Here is a 17,558-nt window from a genome sequence, read left to right on the forward strand (position 1 = left end):
TCCAGATACACAAATCACTAAAAGTAGCAACACAGGTTAATAAGGCCATTAAAAAAAAAAGCACTGGGGTACATTCCTAAAGGAGCCTCCTGTTCCGTGCCTAGGAGCTCTGAACCATGGCAGAGAGTGGCTGAGACACGTTTCTCACACATCTCGAGATTAACCCACACGGCAACTTTGCTGTCAGTGAAGAGAGACGAGAAAGACCAAAGTGCCATTTTCCTCTCAGTGTGGCCCTGAAGGACTGTGTCCAGGTTGGAGTTCTGTTCCCGCCGTACGATCCTCCCCCAGATTGTCCTTTCTGAGCTCCAGCCAGGTGATGCGAAACACTCAGGTGGGAAGGAAGAAAATCTGCAACAATGTGTTTAAAACAAAGTTGATTTATTTGACATCTATCCAGAATATTAAACTCCAGCCCAGTTCCCGGCGTTATTAACATCAGCAGAAACAATCCCCACCTGTCAGAATGAACATGGTTCAGTCCTGGATGTGATTACAGCAGCAACAACAGAATCTAACCCCTGCAGTCACTTGTGAACTCGCTGGTGTGTCAGGAGGTTGGATGACTGAGTGAATCCCTTCCCACACTCAGGGCAGGTGAATGGCCTCTCCCCAGTGTGAACTCGCTGGTGTCTCAGCAGGTGGGATGACTGAGTGAATCCCTTCCCACACTCAGGGCAGGTGAACGGCCTCTCCCCAGTGTGAACTCGCTGGTGTGTCAGCAGGGTGGATGACTGAGTGAATCCATTCCCACACTCAGAGCAGGTGAACGGCCTCTCCCCAGTGTGAACTCGCTGGTGTGTCAGCAGGTGGGATGACTCAGTGAATCCCTTCCCACACTCAGAGCAGGTGAACGGCCTCACCACAGTGTGAGTGCGCTGGTGTGTCAGCAGGTGGGATGAGCAAGTGAATCCCTTCCCACACACGGAGCAGGTGAACGGCCGCTCCCCAGTGTGAGTGCGCTGGTGTATAGTGAGCTCAGAAGACTGCCTAAACCCAGTCCCGCAGTGAGAGCAGGTGAACGGCCTCTCCCCAGTGTGAGTGCACAGGTGTACAGTGAGGTCAGATGATCGCCTGAACCCAGTCCCACAGTGAGAGCACCTGAACGGTCTCTCGTCAGTGTGAACACGTTGATGGCGTATCAGTTCCCCGGACACTTTATAGCACTTCCCACAGTCTGAGCATTTAAAAGGTCTCTCATCAGTGTGAACTCGCTGGTGTATCAGCAAGGTGGATGAGCGAGCGAATCCCTTCCCACACACGGAGCAGGTGAACGGCCTCTCCCCAGTGTGAACTCGCTGGTGTGTCAGCAGGTGGGATGAGCGAGTGAATCCCTTCCCACACACGGAGCAGGTGAATGGTCTCTCTCCAGTGTGAGTGCGCAGGTGTACAGTGAGGTCAGATGACTGCCTGAACCCAGTCCCGCAGTGTGAGCACCTGAACGGTCTCTCCCCAGTGTGAACACGTTGATGGTGTATCAGTGCCCCGGAACTTTTAAAGCACTTCCCACAGTCCGAGCAGTTAAAAGGTCTCTCATCAGTGTGAACTCGCTGGTGTCTCAGCAGGCGGGATGAATTAGTGAATCCCTTCCCACACTCGGAGCAGGTAAATGGCCTCTCCCCGGTGTGAACGGTGCTTTTTGCTTCCATATTCAAAGGCCGATGATATTCAGTTCCTGATGAATCGAGTGACTGTCAGATCTTGACGAGATGTTTGGTTTGAGTTTCCCGTCTGCAAATCCTCCCCTTCTAATACCCTGTAAAATGAATTTAAAACAGGGAGCGTGAGAGAGAACCCACTAAAGAGGCAGGTTGTGAAATTGAGCTCAATGAATCTGGTTATTTGTGGGGCCGGCACTGGAAAAAAGTGACCATGAAAGCTGCCGGATTGTCATAAAATCCCACTGGTTCACTAATGTCCCTCGGTGAAGGGAATCTGCCACCTGGTCTGGGCCTCTGGTCTCTATGGGAGGAGAGAGAGAGGTGGGAGTGGGAGGGGGCGAAGGAGATGGACTTTATACATCTGCAACTCGACCAGAACTTTGACAGAACCTCCAAAACCCACAACCTCCAGCACCTAGAAGGACAAGGGCAGATGGTGCATGGGAGCACCATCACCTCCAAGTTCTCCCAGTCACACACCATCCTGACTTGGACATATATCGCCATTGCTACATCATCCCTGGGTGAAAATCCTGGAACTCCTTACACAACAGCATTGTGGGAGTACCTTCACCACACGGACTGCAGCGGTTCAAGAAGGCAGCCCACCATCACCTTCTCAACGGGAAGATGGGGATTGGCAACATATTCTGCTCTTGCGAGCAACGCCCACATCCCAAGAATGAAGTAAACTAAATCTGTATATGTAAAATGGATTAAAAGCCTCTACAGAAATACTTGTTCCTAAAACAATACTCTTTTACATTGTAGGGACAGTGTCTGTGTAACAACCTAATCTCCCCCAGAATCCACCACCCTTGACTGTCACAAATTGAAAATTGTTGGGTCCCCCTGGGCTCAGAAGTACTGGGGGTTAAACCCAGCAGCTTCTCCTCCATCTCCACTCCAGCTCAAACTGAAGCAACAAAAAGACCTACACAGGCGGCCAGGGACCTACCTTCCGTCAGCCTGCAATAAAACTCTTCCCGACAGCTGCTGACTAATGGCGGCCGCAGCACCCATAATTCACCGCGCCCCAGAAACCACTCTATCCAACGCGCTGATTTCCCCGCTGAGAGTGCGCATGCTCCCCGGGGTCGCGGGCCATTCTGGGAGTCTGGCTCCTGTCCTTTGCCCCGAGTTGGACTTGGTGGAACCAGCTGAAGAAACCGGGAAGCGGCGGCTCGGATGGGGGAGGCGCTGCACCCTGGGTTTCCTGGTGCTGGGGCCCTGGCCGCACGTCCGCCGGGCCCGGCCGCTCTGATTCTGATTGAGTTTTTTGATGAGGTAACAGAGAGGGTTGATGAGGGCAATGCGGTTGACGTGGTGTACATGGATTTCCAAAAGGCGTTTGACAAAGAGCCACATACTAGGCTTACCAGCAAAGTTGATACCCATGGAATAATAGAGACAGTAGCAACATGGATACAAAATTGGCAAAGTGACAGGAAACAGAGAGTAGTGGTGAACGGTTGTTTTTCAGACTGGAGGAAGGTACACAGTGGTGTTCCCCAGGGGTCGGTACTAGGACCACTGCTTTTCTTGATATATATTAATGACTTTGACTTGGGTGTACAGGGCACAGTTTCAAAATTTGCAGATGACACAAAACTTGGAAGTATAGTGAACAGTGAGGAGGATAGTGATAGACTTCAAGAGGACATAGTCATGCTGGTGGAATGGGCGGACACGTGGCAGATGAAATTTAACGCAGAAAAGTGCGAACTGATATATTTTGGTAGGAAGAATGAGGAGAGGCAATATAAACTAAAGGGTACAATTCTAAAGTGTGTGCATGAACAGAGAGACCTGGGGGTATGTGTGCACAAATCGTTGAAGGTGGCAGGGCAGGTTGAGAAAGTGGTTAAAAAAGCATACGGGATCCTGGACTTTATAAATAGAGGCAGAGAGTCCAAAAGCAAGGAAGTTATGATGAACCTTTATAAAACACTGGTTCGGCCTCAACTGGAGTATTGTGTCCAATTCTGGGCACCGCACTTTAGGAAGGATGTGAAGGCTTTAGAGAGGGTGCAGAAAAGATTTACAAGAATGGTTCCAGGGATGAGGGACTTCAGTTACGTGGATAGACTCGAGAAGCTGGGGTTGTTCTCCTTAGAGTAGAGAAGGTTGAGAGGAGATTTGATAGAGGTGTTCAAACTCATGATGGGTCTGGACAGAGTAGATAGAGAGAAACTGTTCCCATTGGCGGAAGGGTCGAGAACCAGAGGACACAGATTTAAGGTGATTGGCAGAAGAACCAAAGGCGGCATGAGGGAAAACCTTTTTACTCAGCGAATGGTTAGGATCTGGAATGCACTGCCTGAAAGGGTGGTGGAGGCAGATTCAATCACTGCTTTCAAAAGGGAATTGGATAAGTGCCTGAAGAAATTTGCAGGGTTACGGGGAAAGGGCGGGGAGTGGGACTCGCTGAAGTGGTCTTGCAGAGAGCCGGCACGGGCTCGACGGGCTGAATGGCCTCCTTCTGTGCTGTAACCATTCTATGATTCTATAAAATATTAGAAAGTTTGTTCCACAGAAGCACGAGGTTTATCTGCTTTTATTGATGAATTTAAAAAGTCTCTATTAAAATCTGAGCCCGTGTGTTGTGAGCCAAAGAGCCTTGTGTCCAATAAGGGGAATAAAGGCCCACAGCCTCCCCTGGCCCCGGGCCCTGAACAAGGGACTGGAGAAACTCGCTGCCCTGCGGATCAGACAATCAGCCGGCGCAAGTCCCACCCCTCAGGCTCCCCGATTGGTTGGAGGACCTGCCGCCGGCTCGATCCTCCAGCCCCACCCCGCTCGCTCCCTATTGGTCGGAAGCTCCCGTCAATCAGGCCCTGGGCTGGGTCACGTGTCCCCGAGGTGATCATGTGCTCTGTCCAACTGACGCCGCTTGGTCCGGGCCCTCGCGGACTCTCAGGTTTTTCTATTTCTCTTTATTCTCCCTTGATCCACCCCTCCCCCCACCCCGCGCGATTCTCCACCCAATCGGAGCGGAGAAAACTCACTTCGTGTCACCGATCGCGACTCTGGACCCGACACCAAGGCCTTTCCCCGGAATGCCCCGCACCGACTCCGTCCGGCAGGATCCGAGTGCCCAGGCACAGCTCCGAGTGGGGGAGGGGTTTGGTGTCCTCTGGGCACGTGCGATTGCTGCCCTTGGTGACCGGGAGGGGTCGCTGCGCCGGACTCAGTCCGAACCGCCGCTCCCTGTGCGCATGCGTGGACTATCGTCTGTCAATCAACCATCAGCCAGAAGAGGTCACTGGTGAGACCAGTGAAGAAAGAAAGACTTGCATTTCTATAGCGCCTTTCACCACCACCGGACGTCCCAAAGTGCTTTACAGCCAATGAAGTACTTTTGAAGTGTAGTCACTGTTGTAATGTAGGAAATGCGGCAGTCAAATAGCGCACAGCAAGCTTCCACAAACAGTAATGTGATAATGAACAGATAATCTATCTTTTTGTTAACTCTGTTTCTCTCTCTACGGATGTTGCCTGGCATGCTGAGTGTTTCCAGCATTTCCTGTTGTTATTTCAGATTTCCAGCATCCACAGTATTTTGCTATTATCCTTTTGTTACATTGATTGAGGGATAAACATTGGCTAGGACACTGGGGATATTTCCCCTGCTCTTTCCCACATTACAACAGTGACTACACCTCAAAAGTACTTCATTGGCTGTAAAGCACTTCAAGATGTCTGCTGGTCATGAAAGCACTATATAAATGCAAGTCTTTCTTTCTCAAAATAGTGTCATGGGATCTTCAAGCCCTGTCTATTCTAATCCCATTTTCCAGCACTTGGTCCGTAGCCTTGTATGCTTCTTGAATGTTGTGAGGGTTCCTGCCTCTACCACCCTTTCAGGCAGGGAGTTCCAGATTCCAACCAACCTCTGGGTGAAAAAGTTTTTCCTCAAATCCCCTCTAAACCTCCTGCCCCTTACCTTGAAACTATGCCCCCTGTTTATTGGCCCCTCTACTAAGGGGGAAAGTTCCTTTCTATCTACCCTATCTATGCCCCTCATAACTTTGTACACCTCAATCAGGTCCCCCTCAGCCTTCTCTGCTCGAAGGAAAACAACCCCAGCCTGTCCAGTCTCTCTTCATAGCTGAAGCGCTCCAGCCCAGGTAACACCCTGGTGAATCTCCTCTGCACCCTCTCCAATGCAATCACATCCTTCCTATAGTGTGGCAACCAGAACTGCACACAGTATTCCAGCTGTGGCCTAACTAGCTGTGGTAAACCACTTTTATCGTTACACTATAGTTATCACTGTTGTATTGTTATCACCGTTATCACTGTTGTATCACGATACGAGGTCGCCTCTTGTCGCGCTGTTATACCTGAGCTGACCACCTCCGACTCCGCCCATGGCTCCACCTACCTGCCCAGGTATAAAGGTAGTCGACTGGCTGGTATTCCTCCTTGTTGGACCCGATCACCCACGAGGGTGGGCTCTGTTATTTAGTCAATAAAAACCTTTAGTTACGTTCCTAACTCGTCGCTTTTTATTGGACGAATTGATAGGTATATCAATTTTATTGACTAAATTTTAAAGATGTCTACTACTGGCCAGCCAGAAGCCCTCCCAGAAGCACAGCCACAGCAGCTTTCAGACACCGGGCTACACCAGCCACACCAGCCGGCTTGGCTGCAAGCCCTCAAACCACCGTACTTGGATCTAAACCCACAGGCAGCAAACTCAGCCCTCAACTTCAAACACTGGCTGGACTGCTTCGAATCCTACCTGGAAGAATCCGGCGCCCCGCAGAGATCCAAACTAAGACTTCTGAACGCCCAAGCGAGCCCGAGAGTATACGCACTCATCCAGGATACGACTACATACGAGGCCGCTATCAACCTACTGAAACAGCAGTACCGCAGCCCGGTAAATTACATGTACACCAGGCACCTCCTAAGATCCCGCCCGCAACAGCCAGGAGAGTCTGTAGCTGAATTTTTACGGGCGCTAAGAGCACTCGGCAGGAACTGTGACTTTAAAGCGGTGACGGCTGTTGAAAATACGGAAGATAATATCCGCGATGCCTTTGTGAAAGGCCTACGGTCCGACTACTCACGGCAAAGACTGCTTGAAGCTAAAGACCTCGACCTGGACAAAGCTGAAGCCCTCGCTCTCTCCCTGGAGGTGGCCCATCAGGCGTTTTCCAGGTACTGCTCGCGACCCTGGGACTCGGGCCCGACCCCTACCGCAATACCCTTCGCAGCGCCGCCCCCGGGACCTACCTCAGCGTCGGCGTCCCGGACCCGACCGGGCCCGCCACCCCCGGTACCGGCTCCGACATCGGGCACCTGCGATCGGGCCGCCGGCTGCTTCTTTTGCGGCCAGGAGAAGCACCAGAGGTCGCGCTGCCCAGCCAGGAACTCTACCTGCGCAACCTGCAGGAAGAAAGGCCACTTCTCTAAGGCCTGCAGGAGCGGATCTTCAGAGGCCAGCAGTGCCTCATGCGAACTGTGGGGGCGGCCATCTTCTTTCACGGCAACTGAGGCCAGTATCCCCACACGTGAGTCATGGGGGTGGCCATCTTTGATCAAGGCAACCGACCCCAATAGTGCCTCATGTGAGTTATGGGGGCAGCCATCTTCTCCGCCATTTTGTCCTACCTCGTGGGAGACGCCATTTTACCCACCACGCCCGACTGCCACCGGGCCCCCGGACCCGACGACCGCCTCGCCCGCAGACGACAACGACTCGCTTACCTACACACTAGCCTCCGTCACTCTGGATCAAGCCCGCCCACACCACCTGTCCAAGTCGATGATGGACATCAAAGTAAACGGCCACGCCACGACCTGCCTGTTCGACAGCGGAAGCACGGAGAGCTTCATCCACCCAGACACGGTGAGCCACTACTCCCTCCCTGTCCTGCCAACGTGCAACCGAATCTCGATGGCATCGAGGTCCCACGCCACGGACATTAGCGGCTACTGTGCTGTGACCTTGTCGGTTAAGGGTACAGAGTATAAAAACTTTAAACTCCTCGTCCTCCCCCAGCTCTGCGCTGCCGTCCTACTAGGGCTGGACTTCCAATCCCACCTCCAAAGTGTAACCCTAGCATACGGTGGACCCCTCCCCCCACTCACAGTCGACAACCAGCGAAGGTTAAACCGCCCACCGCGTAACACCTGCAGCCTATCCACCCTCAAGGTGCCGCCACCTTCCCTGTTCGCTAACCTCACCCCCGACTGCAAACCCGTCGCTACCAAGAGCAGGCGGTACAGCGCTGGGGACAGAGCTTTCATTAGCTCTGAGGTGCAGCGTCTCCTGAAGGAGGGCATCATCGAGGGGAGCAACAGCCCCTGGCGTGCCCAGGTCGTGGTCGTTAAGACCGGCGATAAAAATCGCCTGGTCATCGACTACAGCCAGACCATAAACAGATACACCCAGCTGGACGCATACCCCCTTCCCCGCATATCTGACATGGTCAATCAGATTGCACAATACCGCGTATTCTCGACCATCGACCTTAAGTCGGCCTACCACCAACTCCCTATCCACCCCGAGGACCGCCAGTACACCGCCTTCGAGGCGAATGGGCGCCTATACCACTTCCTTAGGGTCCCCTTCGGTGTCACCAACGGGGTCTCGGTCTTCCAAAGGGAGATGGACCGGATGGTTGACCAGAACGGACTGCAGGCCACATTCCCCTACCTAGATAACGTCACCATCTGCGGCCGCGACCGGCAGGACCACGACGTGAATCTGGAGAAATTCCTCCGTACAGCCCAACGGCTGAACCTCACCTACAATAAGGAGAAATGTGTGTTTAACACCTCGCGCCTTGCCATCCTTGGCTGTGTAGTAGAGAACGGACTCATCGGCCCCGACCCCGAAAGAATGCGCCCCCTCATGGAGCTACCCCTCCCCCACTGCCCTAAGGCACTTAAGAGAACCCTGGGGCTCTTCGCCTACTATGCCCAATGGGTGCCCAATTATGCGGACAAAGCCAGACCCCTCATGAAGTCCACATCCTTCCCCCTTACGGAGGAAGCGTGCGCAGCCTTCTCCCTCATTAAGGGAGACATTGCCAAGGCCACTATGCACGCAGTGGATGAGTCCATCCCCTTCCAAGTCGAGAGCGATGCATCCGACTTCGCCCTAGCCGCCACCCTTAACCAGGAGGGGAGACCGGTGGCCTTCTTCTCAAGGACCCTACAGGGCCCTGAGATCCGACACTCGTCGGTCGAGAAGGAGGCCCAGGCGATTGTGGAGGCGGTACGACGCTGGAGGCACTACCTGGCAGGCAAACGATTTACCCTCCTTACCGACCAACGTTCGGTCGCTTTTATGTTTAATAACAAGCTGAGGGGCAAAATCAAGAATGACAAGATCTTGAGGTGGAGAATCGAGCTCTCCACCTACGATTATGATATCTTGTACCGGCCAGGTAAGCTGAACGAACCCCCCGATGCTCTGTCACGAATTACATGCGCCAGCGCGCAAAGTGATAGACTTCAGACCCTCCACAACGACCTCTGCCACCCCGGGGTCACCAGACTTTACCACTTCATTAAGGCCCGCAACCTGCCCTACTCCATCGAGGAGGTCAGGACCATAACCAGGAACTGCCAGACCTGTGCCAAGTGCAAACCGCACTTCTTTAGGCCGGACAGAGCAAGCCTGATCAAGGCCACCCGCCCCTTCGAGCGCCTGAGCATCGACTTTAAGGGGCCCCTCCCGTCCTCTGACCGTAATGTGTACTTCCTCAACATTGTTGATGAGTACTCCCGTTTCCCCTTTGCCTTCCCCTGCCCAGACATGACCAGTACCACGGTCATTAAATGCCTGAACGACCTCTTCGCCTTGTTCGGGTTCCCAAACTATATACATAGTGACCGGGGCTCCTCTTTCATGAGCGAGGAACTCCGTCAGTTCCTATTAGCGAGAGGTATTGCAGCAAGTAGGACCACCAGCTACAACCCCCGAGGGAACGGCCAGGTGGAAAGAGAGAACGCGACGGTATGGAAGGCCGTCCTCTTAGCCTTAAAGTCTAAGGGCCTCCCAACCTCCCGCTGGCAGGAAGTCCTCCCGACAGCGCTGCACTCCATCCGGTCACTACTTTGCACTGCCGTTAACGCCACCCCCCATGAACGAATGTTTGTTTTCCCCAGGAAGTCGACTACGGGAACCACTCTACCAAACTGGCTGACCTCTCCGGGGCCCGTCTTGCTGCGAAAGCACGTGAGGGCCCATAAAACAGACCCCCTGGTCGAGAGGGTGAACCTCCTGCACGCCAACCCCCAGTACGCCTACGTGGCTTACCCAGACGGGCGGGAGGACACTGTCTCCTTACGAGACCTCGCACCCTCGGGCACTCCGGAGACACCACCTTTACCCCCCCCACCACCCCCCCAATTCCAGCCCAGGTAGACGGCATGCCGGAACCCCACGAGCCTTCGCCGACCACGCAGACACCAGCACTAACACCGGATAATGCAGCACCGCCGCTGCGACGATCGGAGAGGCTTACGAGGCCTCCGGACAGACTGACATACCAGAACTGGTAGTACACTTCACCCCGCCGGACTCAAATCTAAACAAGGGGTGAATGTGGTAAACCACTTTTATCGTTACACTATAGTTATCACTGTTGTATTGTTATCACCGTTATCACTGTTGTATCACGATACGAGGTCGCCTCTTGTCGCGCTGTTATACCTGGGCTGACCACCTCCGACTCCGCCCATGGCTCCACCTACCTGCCCAGGTATAAAGGTAGTCGACTGGCTGGTATTCCTCCTTGTTGGACCCGATCACCCACGAGGGTGGGCTCTGTTATTTAGTCAATAAAAACCTTTAGTTACGTTCCTAACTCGTCGCTTTTTATTGGACGAATTGATAGGTATATCACTAGCGCTTTGTATAGCTCCATCATAACCTCCCTGCTCTTATATTCTATGCCTCGGGTAATGAAGGCAAGTATCCCATATGCCTTCTTAACCACCTTATCCAGCTGTCCTGCTGCCCTCAGGGATCTATGTACATGCACACCATGGTCCCTCTGATCCCCTGTCCTTCCTAGGGTTCTACCATTCATTGTGTATTCCCTTGCCTTGTCAGTCCTCCCAAAATGCATCACCTCATACTTTTCAGGGTTAAATTCCATTTGCCACTGTGCTGCCCATCTGACCAACCCGTCTATATTGTCCTGCAGCCTGAGGCTTCCCTCCTCGCTATTTACCACTCCACCAATTTTCGTGTCATCTGCGAACTTACTGATCATACCTCCTACATTCATATCTAAATCATTAATGTACACTACAAGCAGCAAAGGACCCAGCACCGATCCCTGCGGTACACCACTGGACACAGGCTTCCAGTCACAAAAACAACCTTTAACCATCACCCTCTGCCTCCTGCCACTAAGCCAATTTTGGATCCAATGTGCCAAATTGCCCTGGATCCCATGGGCTCTTACCTTCTTGACCAGTCTCCCATGTGGGACTTTGTCGAAAGCTTTACTGAAGTCCATGTAGACTACATCAACTGGACTGCCCTCATCCACACACCTAGTCACCCCCATCAAAATATTCAATCAAATTGGTTAGACATGATCTCCCTCTGACAAAGCCATGCTGACTATCCTTGATTAATCCTTGCCTCTCCAAGTGGAGACTAATTCTGTCCCTCAGAATTTTTTCCAATAATTTCCCTACCACTGATGTTAGGCTCACTGGCCTGTAATTCCCTGGTTTATCCCTACTATTACCCTTCTTGAATAATGGTACTACGTTAGCTGTTCTCCAGTCCTCTGGCACCTCCCCTGTGGCCAGAGAGGTTCTGAAAATTTGTGTCAGAGCCCCTGCAATCTCCTCCCTTGTCTCACACAGCAGGCTGGGATACATCTCGTCTGGGCCTGCTAAATCCACTAGTACCTCCTCCCTCTGAATACTAATTTGTTCAAGTATATCACAATCCCCCTGCCTGATTTCTATGCCTGCATCGTCCTTCTCCATAGTGAACACAGATGCAAAATATTAATTTAAAACCTCACCTACATCTTCTGGCTCTACACACAGATTGCCACTTTGGTCCCTAATGGGCTCTACTCTTTCCCTGGTTTTCCTCTTGCCCTTAAAATACTAATAAAACACCGTGGGATTTTCCTTTACTTTGCCTGCCAGTGTTTTTTCATGACCCCTCTTCGTTCTCTTAATTTCTTTTTTAAGTACCCCCCTGCACTTTCTATACTCCTCTAGGGCTTCCAGTGTTTTTAGTCCTTTGTATCTGCCAAAAGCCTCCCTTTTTTTCCTAAACCATTCTTGTATGTCCCTTGACATCCAGGGTTCCCTGGGCTTGTTGGTCCCACCCTTGACCTTTATGGGAACATGTTGCCATTGTACTCTCTCTATTTCCATTCTGAAAGACTCCCACTGCTCTGATGTGGATTTTCCTACAAGTAGCTGATCCCAGTCCACTTTGGCCAGATCCTGCCTTATCATATTAAAATCGGCCTTCCCCCAATTTAGAACCTTTATTTCCGGTCCATCTTTGTCCTTTTGCATAACTACTTTAAATCTCACCGAATTATGGTCACTGTAACCAAAATGCTCTCCTACTAACCTTTCTACCACTTGCCCTGCTATATTCCCTCAAATTAGGTCCCCTCTCTTGTAGGACTTTCTACATGTTGGCTGAAAAAGCTCTCCTGGATGCACTTTAAGAATTCCACACCCTCTAAGCCTTTCACACTGACTATCCCAGTTAATATTGGGGAAGTTGAAATCCCCAACAATTATTACCCTATTATTTCTACACTTCTCTGAGATTAGCCTACATATCTGTTCCTCTATCTCCCTCTTACTGTTTGGGGGCCTATAGTACACTCCCAGCAAAGTGCTTGCCCCCTTTTTGTTTTTAAGTTCTACCCATATGGCCTCATTAGAGGAAACTGCTAAGGTATCATCCCTTCTTACAGCAGAAATTGACTCCTTGATTAATATTACTAACCTGATTTTTGGTCAACTCTTGGAGTATTCACGCTTAATAAATCTCCGGGAGAAGGAGTCGCTTCACTTGTACTGGTTACATAAGAACATAAGAAATAGGAGCAGGAGTAGGCCAATCGGCCCCTCGAGCCTGCTCCGCCATTCAATAAGATCATGGCTGACCTGATCCTAACCTCAAATCTAGTTTCACTCTCCATCCCACCCGAACCCATGTGATCTCCCGGGAGAGGCGAAAAACCAGATTAAAAACCCAATGGCCAATTTGGGAGAAAAAATCTGGGAAATTCCTCTCCGACCCCTCTAGGCGATCGAAACTCGTCCAGGAGATCACTCTGTCCCTGTATTTCCTGCAGTACTTACCTTCTCTAAGAGGTGATCTCCACCCCAGCCAGGAACAGGCCCAATTTACTCTTGAAGGACTCCGAGCTGGCAGCCTGTTCCCGAGGTCTCCACTAATCCCTGTGAATAGAACCATCTCCTGAAATCTAACACAGAATTAGAACACAAGAAGTAGGAGCAGGACCAGGCTACACAGCCCCTGGGCCCACTCCGCCACCCACAGGGCCATGACGGATCCGAACCTAGCCTCCTGTCTGATTTCCTGCCCGCTCCCCATAACCCCTAATTCCCTTTGCTTCTAGGAAACTGTCTATTTCTGTTTTAAATTTATTTAGTGATGTAGCTTCCACAGCTCTCTGGGGCAGCAAATTCCACAGACCTACCACCCTCTGAGTGAAGAAGTTTCTCCTCATCTCAGAGCTCCTGGGGCCTGATCACCTTCCCCAGGAGCAAGGCCTTGATTCTGGGGATGTATTATTGCACTGCTTGGTTTACTTGAGAAGAGCCCCATCAGGGCGAGCGCGGGAGGGCCGGGGGGGCGAGCGCGGGAGGGCCGGGGGGGTGAGCGTGGGGGGGGCAAGCGCGGGAGCGTCCATCTCCAGGACCAGTGTGTATCTGAGTCAATGGGACTCTCTCAGAATCACAGAAACCCCACAGTGCAGATAGAGGGCATTTCGGCCCATCGAGCCTGCACCGACACATATCCCACCCGATCCCCGTAACCCCTACACCAACACATATCCCACCCTATCCCCGTAACCCCACGTATTTAATCCCCCTAACACTAAGGGTCAATTTTTTTTATCATAGCCAATCAACCTAACCCGCACATCTTTGGACTGTGGGAGGAAACCGGAGCACCCGGAGAAAACCCACGCAAACACGGGGAGAATGTGCAAACTCCACACAGACAGTCACCCGAGGCCGGATTCGAACCCGGGTCCCTGGCGCTGTGAGGCAACAGTGCTAACCACTATGCCACCGTGCTGCCCACTCTCTGACCTTTCTCCCCAGTCCATCTCCAGGACCAGTGTGTATCTGAGTCAAACATAAGAACATAAGAAATAGGAGCAGGAGTCGGCCAATCTGCCCCTCGAGCCTGCTCCGCCATTCAATAAGATCATGGCTAATCTGATCCTAACCTCAAATCTACTTTCACTCTCCATCCCACCCGAACCCATGTGATCTCCCGGGAGAGTCGAAAAACCAGATAAAAAACCCAATGGCCAATTTGGGAGAAAAAATCTGGGAAATTCCTCTCCGACCCATCTAGGCGATCGAAACTCGTGCAGGAGATCACTCTGTCCCTGTATTTCCTGCAGTACTTACCTTCTGTAAAAGGTGATCTCCACCCCAGCCAGGAACAGGCCCAATTTACTCTTGAAGGACTCCTAGTTGGCAGCCTGTTCCCGAGGTCTCCACTAATCCCTGTGAATAGAACCATCTCCTGAAATCTAACACAGAATTAGAACACAAGAAGTAGGAGCAGGACCAGGCTACGCGGCCCCTGGGCCCGCTCCGCCACCCACAGGGCCATGACCGATCCGAACCTAGACTCATGTCTGATATCCTGCCCGCTCCCCGTAACCCCTAATTCCCTTTACTTCTAGGAAACTGTCTATTTCGGTTTTAAATTTATTTAATGATGTAGCTTCCACAGATTGGAAAACTGCTAATGTAACACCCTTATTTAAAAAGGGTAGTCGGCAGAAGGCTGGAAACTATAGACCCGTTAGCCTAACATCTGTGGTTGGTAAAATGTTACAGTCCATTATTAAGAAGACAGTAACGGGACATTTGGATAAACATAATTTAATAGGACAAACTCAGCATGGTTTCATGAAGGGGAAGTCATGTTTGACAAATTTGCTTGAGTTCTTTGAGGAAGTAACATACAGGGTGGATAAAGGAGAACCAGTGGACATAGTGTATTTAGACTTCCAAAAGGCATTTGACAAGGTGCCACACAAAAGATTATTGCTCAAGATAAAAAATCACGGCATTGGGGGTAATATTCTGGCGTGGGTGGAGAATTGGCTCTCTAACAGAAAGCAGAGAGTTGGGATAAATGGTTCATTCTCAGACTGGCAATCAGTAACTAGTGGTGTTCCGCAGGGGTCAGTGCTGGGTCCCCAACTCTTTACAATCTATATTAACAATTTGGAGGAGGGAACCGAGTGTAACATATCAAAGTTTGCAGATGATACAAAGATGGGAGGGAAAGTAGTGAGTGAGGAGGACATAAAAAACCTGCAAAGTGACATAGACAGGCTAAGTAAGTGGGCAGAGATTTGGCAGATGGAATACAATACTGGAAAGTGTGAGGTTATGCACTTTGGCAGGAAAAATCATAGAGCAAGTTATTATCTTAATGGCAAGAAACTGGAAAGTACTGTAGTACAAAGGGATCTGGGGGTGCTGGTGCACGAAACTCAAAAAGCTAGTATGCAGGTGCAGCAAGTGATCAAGAAGGCCAATGGAATGTTGGCTTTTATTGCTAGGGGGATAGAATATAAAAACAGGGAGGTATTGCTGCAGTTATACAAGGTATTGGTGAGACCGCACCTGGAATACTGCATACAGTTTTGGTGTCCATACTTAAGAAAAGACATACTTGCTCTCGAGTCAGTACAAAGAAGGTTCACTCGGTTAATCCCGGGGATGAGGGGGTGGTCATATGAGGAGAGGTTGAGTAGATTGGGACTCTACTCATTGGAGTTCAGAAGAATGAGAGGCGATCTTATTGAAACATATAAGATTGTGAAGGGGCTTTATCGGGTGGATGCGGTGAGGATGTTCCCAATGATGGGTGAAACTAGAACTAGGGGGCATAATCTTAAAATAAGGGGCTGCTCTTTCAAAACTGAGATGAGGAGAAACCTCTTCACTCAGAGGGTGGTAGGTTTGTGGAATTTGCTGCCCCAGAAAGCTGTGGAAGCTACATCATTAAATAAATTTAAAACAGAAATAGATAGTTTCCTAGAAGTAAAGGGAATTAAGGGTTACGGGGAGCGGGCAGGAAATTGGACATGAGTCTAGGTTGGGATCGGTCATGGCCCTGTGGGTAGTGGAGCGGGCCAAAGGGCCGTGTAGCCTGGTTCTGCTCCTACTTCTTGTGTTCTAATTCTGTGTTAGATTTCAGGAGATGACTACGTGTGCAGGAAATGCATCCATCTGCAGCTATTAGCAGACCGCATTGAGGAGCTGGAGCTGCGGGTGGATGGGTTGTGGAGCATTCACGAGGCTGAGAAGTTCGTGGATAGCACGTTTAGTGAGTTGGTCACACCGCAGGGAAGGGCTGCACAGGAAGAAAGGAAATGGGTGACCACCAGGCGGAGCAATAGAAGTAGGCAGGTAGTGCAGAAAACCCCTGTGACCATTCCCCTCTCAAACAAGTATACCGTTTTGGATACTGTTGGGGGGGAATGACTCACCAGGGGAAGGCAGCAGCAGCCAGCTTCCTGGCACTGGGGGCGCTCCTGCTGCCCAGGAGGGGAGGAAAAAGAGTGGGAGAGCAATAGTCGTAGGGGATTCTATAGTAAGGGGAACAGATAGGCGTTTCTGTGGCCGTAGACGTGAATCCAGGATGGTTTGTTGCCTCCCTGGTGCCAGGGTCAAGGATGTCACTGAGCGGCTGCAGGGCATTCTGGAGGGGGAGGGTGAACAGCCAGAGGTCGTGGTCCACATTGGTACCAACGACATAGGTAAAAAGAGGGATGAGGTCCTGCAGCAAGAATTTAGGGAGCTAGGGGCAAGATTAAGGAGCAGGACCTCAAAGGTTGTAATCTCTGGATTACTCCCGGTGCCACGTGCTAGTGAGTATAGGAATAGGAGGATAGAACAGATGAATGCGTGGCTAAAGGGATGGTGCAGGAGGGAGGGCTTTAGTTTCCTGGATCACTGGGTCTGCTTCTGGGACAGGTGGGACTTGTACAAGTCGGACGGTTTACACCTGAACCAGAGGGGAACCAATATCCTTGCGGGGAGGTTTGCTAGCACTGCTGGGGGGGGTTTAAACGAATTCGGCAGGGGGATGGGATACAGAGTGGAGCTATAGTAGGGGGTGATGTACAGCCAAATAAGGAGGAAAAAACAAGTCAGCAGGGAAGGCAGAGCAAAGATGTGAAGGCAAAAGGGAATATGGCAGGGCTGGAAGGCATTTATTTTAATGCAAGGAGTCTTGCAAATAAGGTGGATGAACTGAAGTTGTTGTTGAACACATGGGAGTACGATAATTGTTGCTATCACGGAGACATGGTTGAGGGAGGGTCAGGACTGGCAGCTAAATTTTCCGGGGTATAGAATCTTCAGGCGAGACAGAGGGGGGTGTAAAAGGGGAGGGGGTGTTGCAATATTAATTAAGGAGTCTATTACTGCTGTAAGGAGGGATGATATATTAGCGGGTTCCTCTAATGAGGCCATATGGGTAGAACTTAAAAACAAAAAGGGGTCAAGCACCTTGCTGGGAGTGTACTATCGGCCCCCAAACAGTCAGGGGGAGATAGAGGAACAGATATGCAGGCAGATATCAGAAAAGTGTGAAAATAATAGGGTAGTAATAGTGGGGGATTTCAACTTCCCCAATAT

The 17,558-nt window shown here is 51.0% G+C and overlaps 1 protein-coding gene across 1 annotated transcript in view; it reads right to left on the reverse strand.

Annotated features, from left to right (window-relative positions):
* Positions 1–364: 364 nt before the first annotated feature.
* Positions 365–17,558, reverse strand: part of LOC147084016 (uncharacterized) — a 41,269-nt gene continuing 24,075 nt past the window's right edge. The window contains exon 2 of the mRNA XM_085979966.1: positions 365–1,635. Coding sequence (XP_085836092.1) covers positions 528–1,635 — 1,108 coding nt within the window. The 3' untranslated portion in view covers positions 365–527. The remainder of the gene's footprint in view (positions 1,636–17,558) is intronic.

The sequence above is a fragment of the Somniosus microcephalus genome, unplaced genomic scaffold (genome assembly GCF_052327205.1).
Source record: "Somniosus microcephalus isolate GS21.2 unplaced genomic scaffold, FLI_Smic_1.0 scaffold7, whole genome shotgun sequence".
Taxonomy (NCBI): domain Eukaryota; kingdom Metazoa; phylum Chordata; class Chondrichthyes; order Squaliformes; family Somniosidae; genus Somniosus; species Somniosus microcephalus.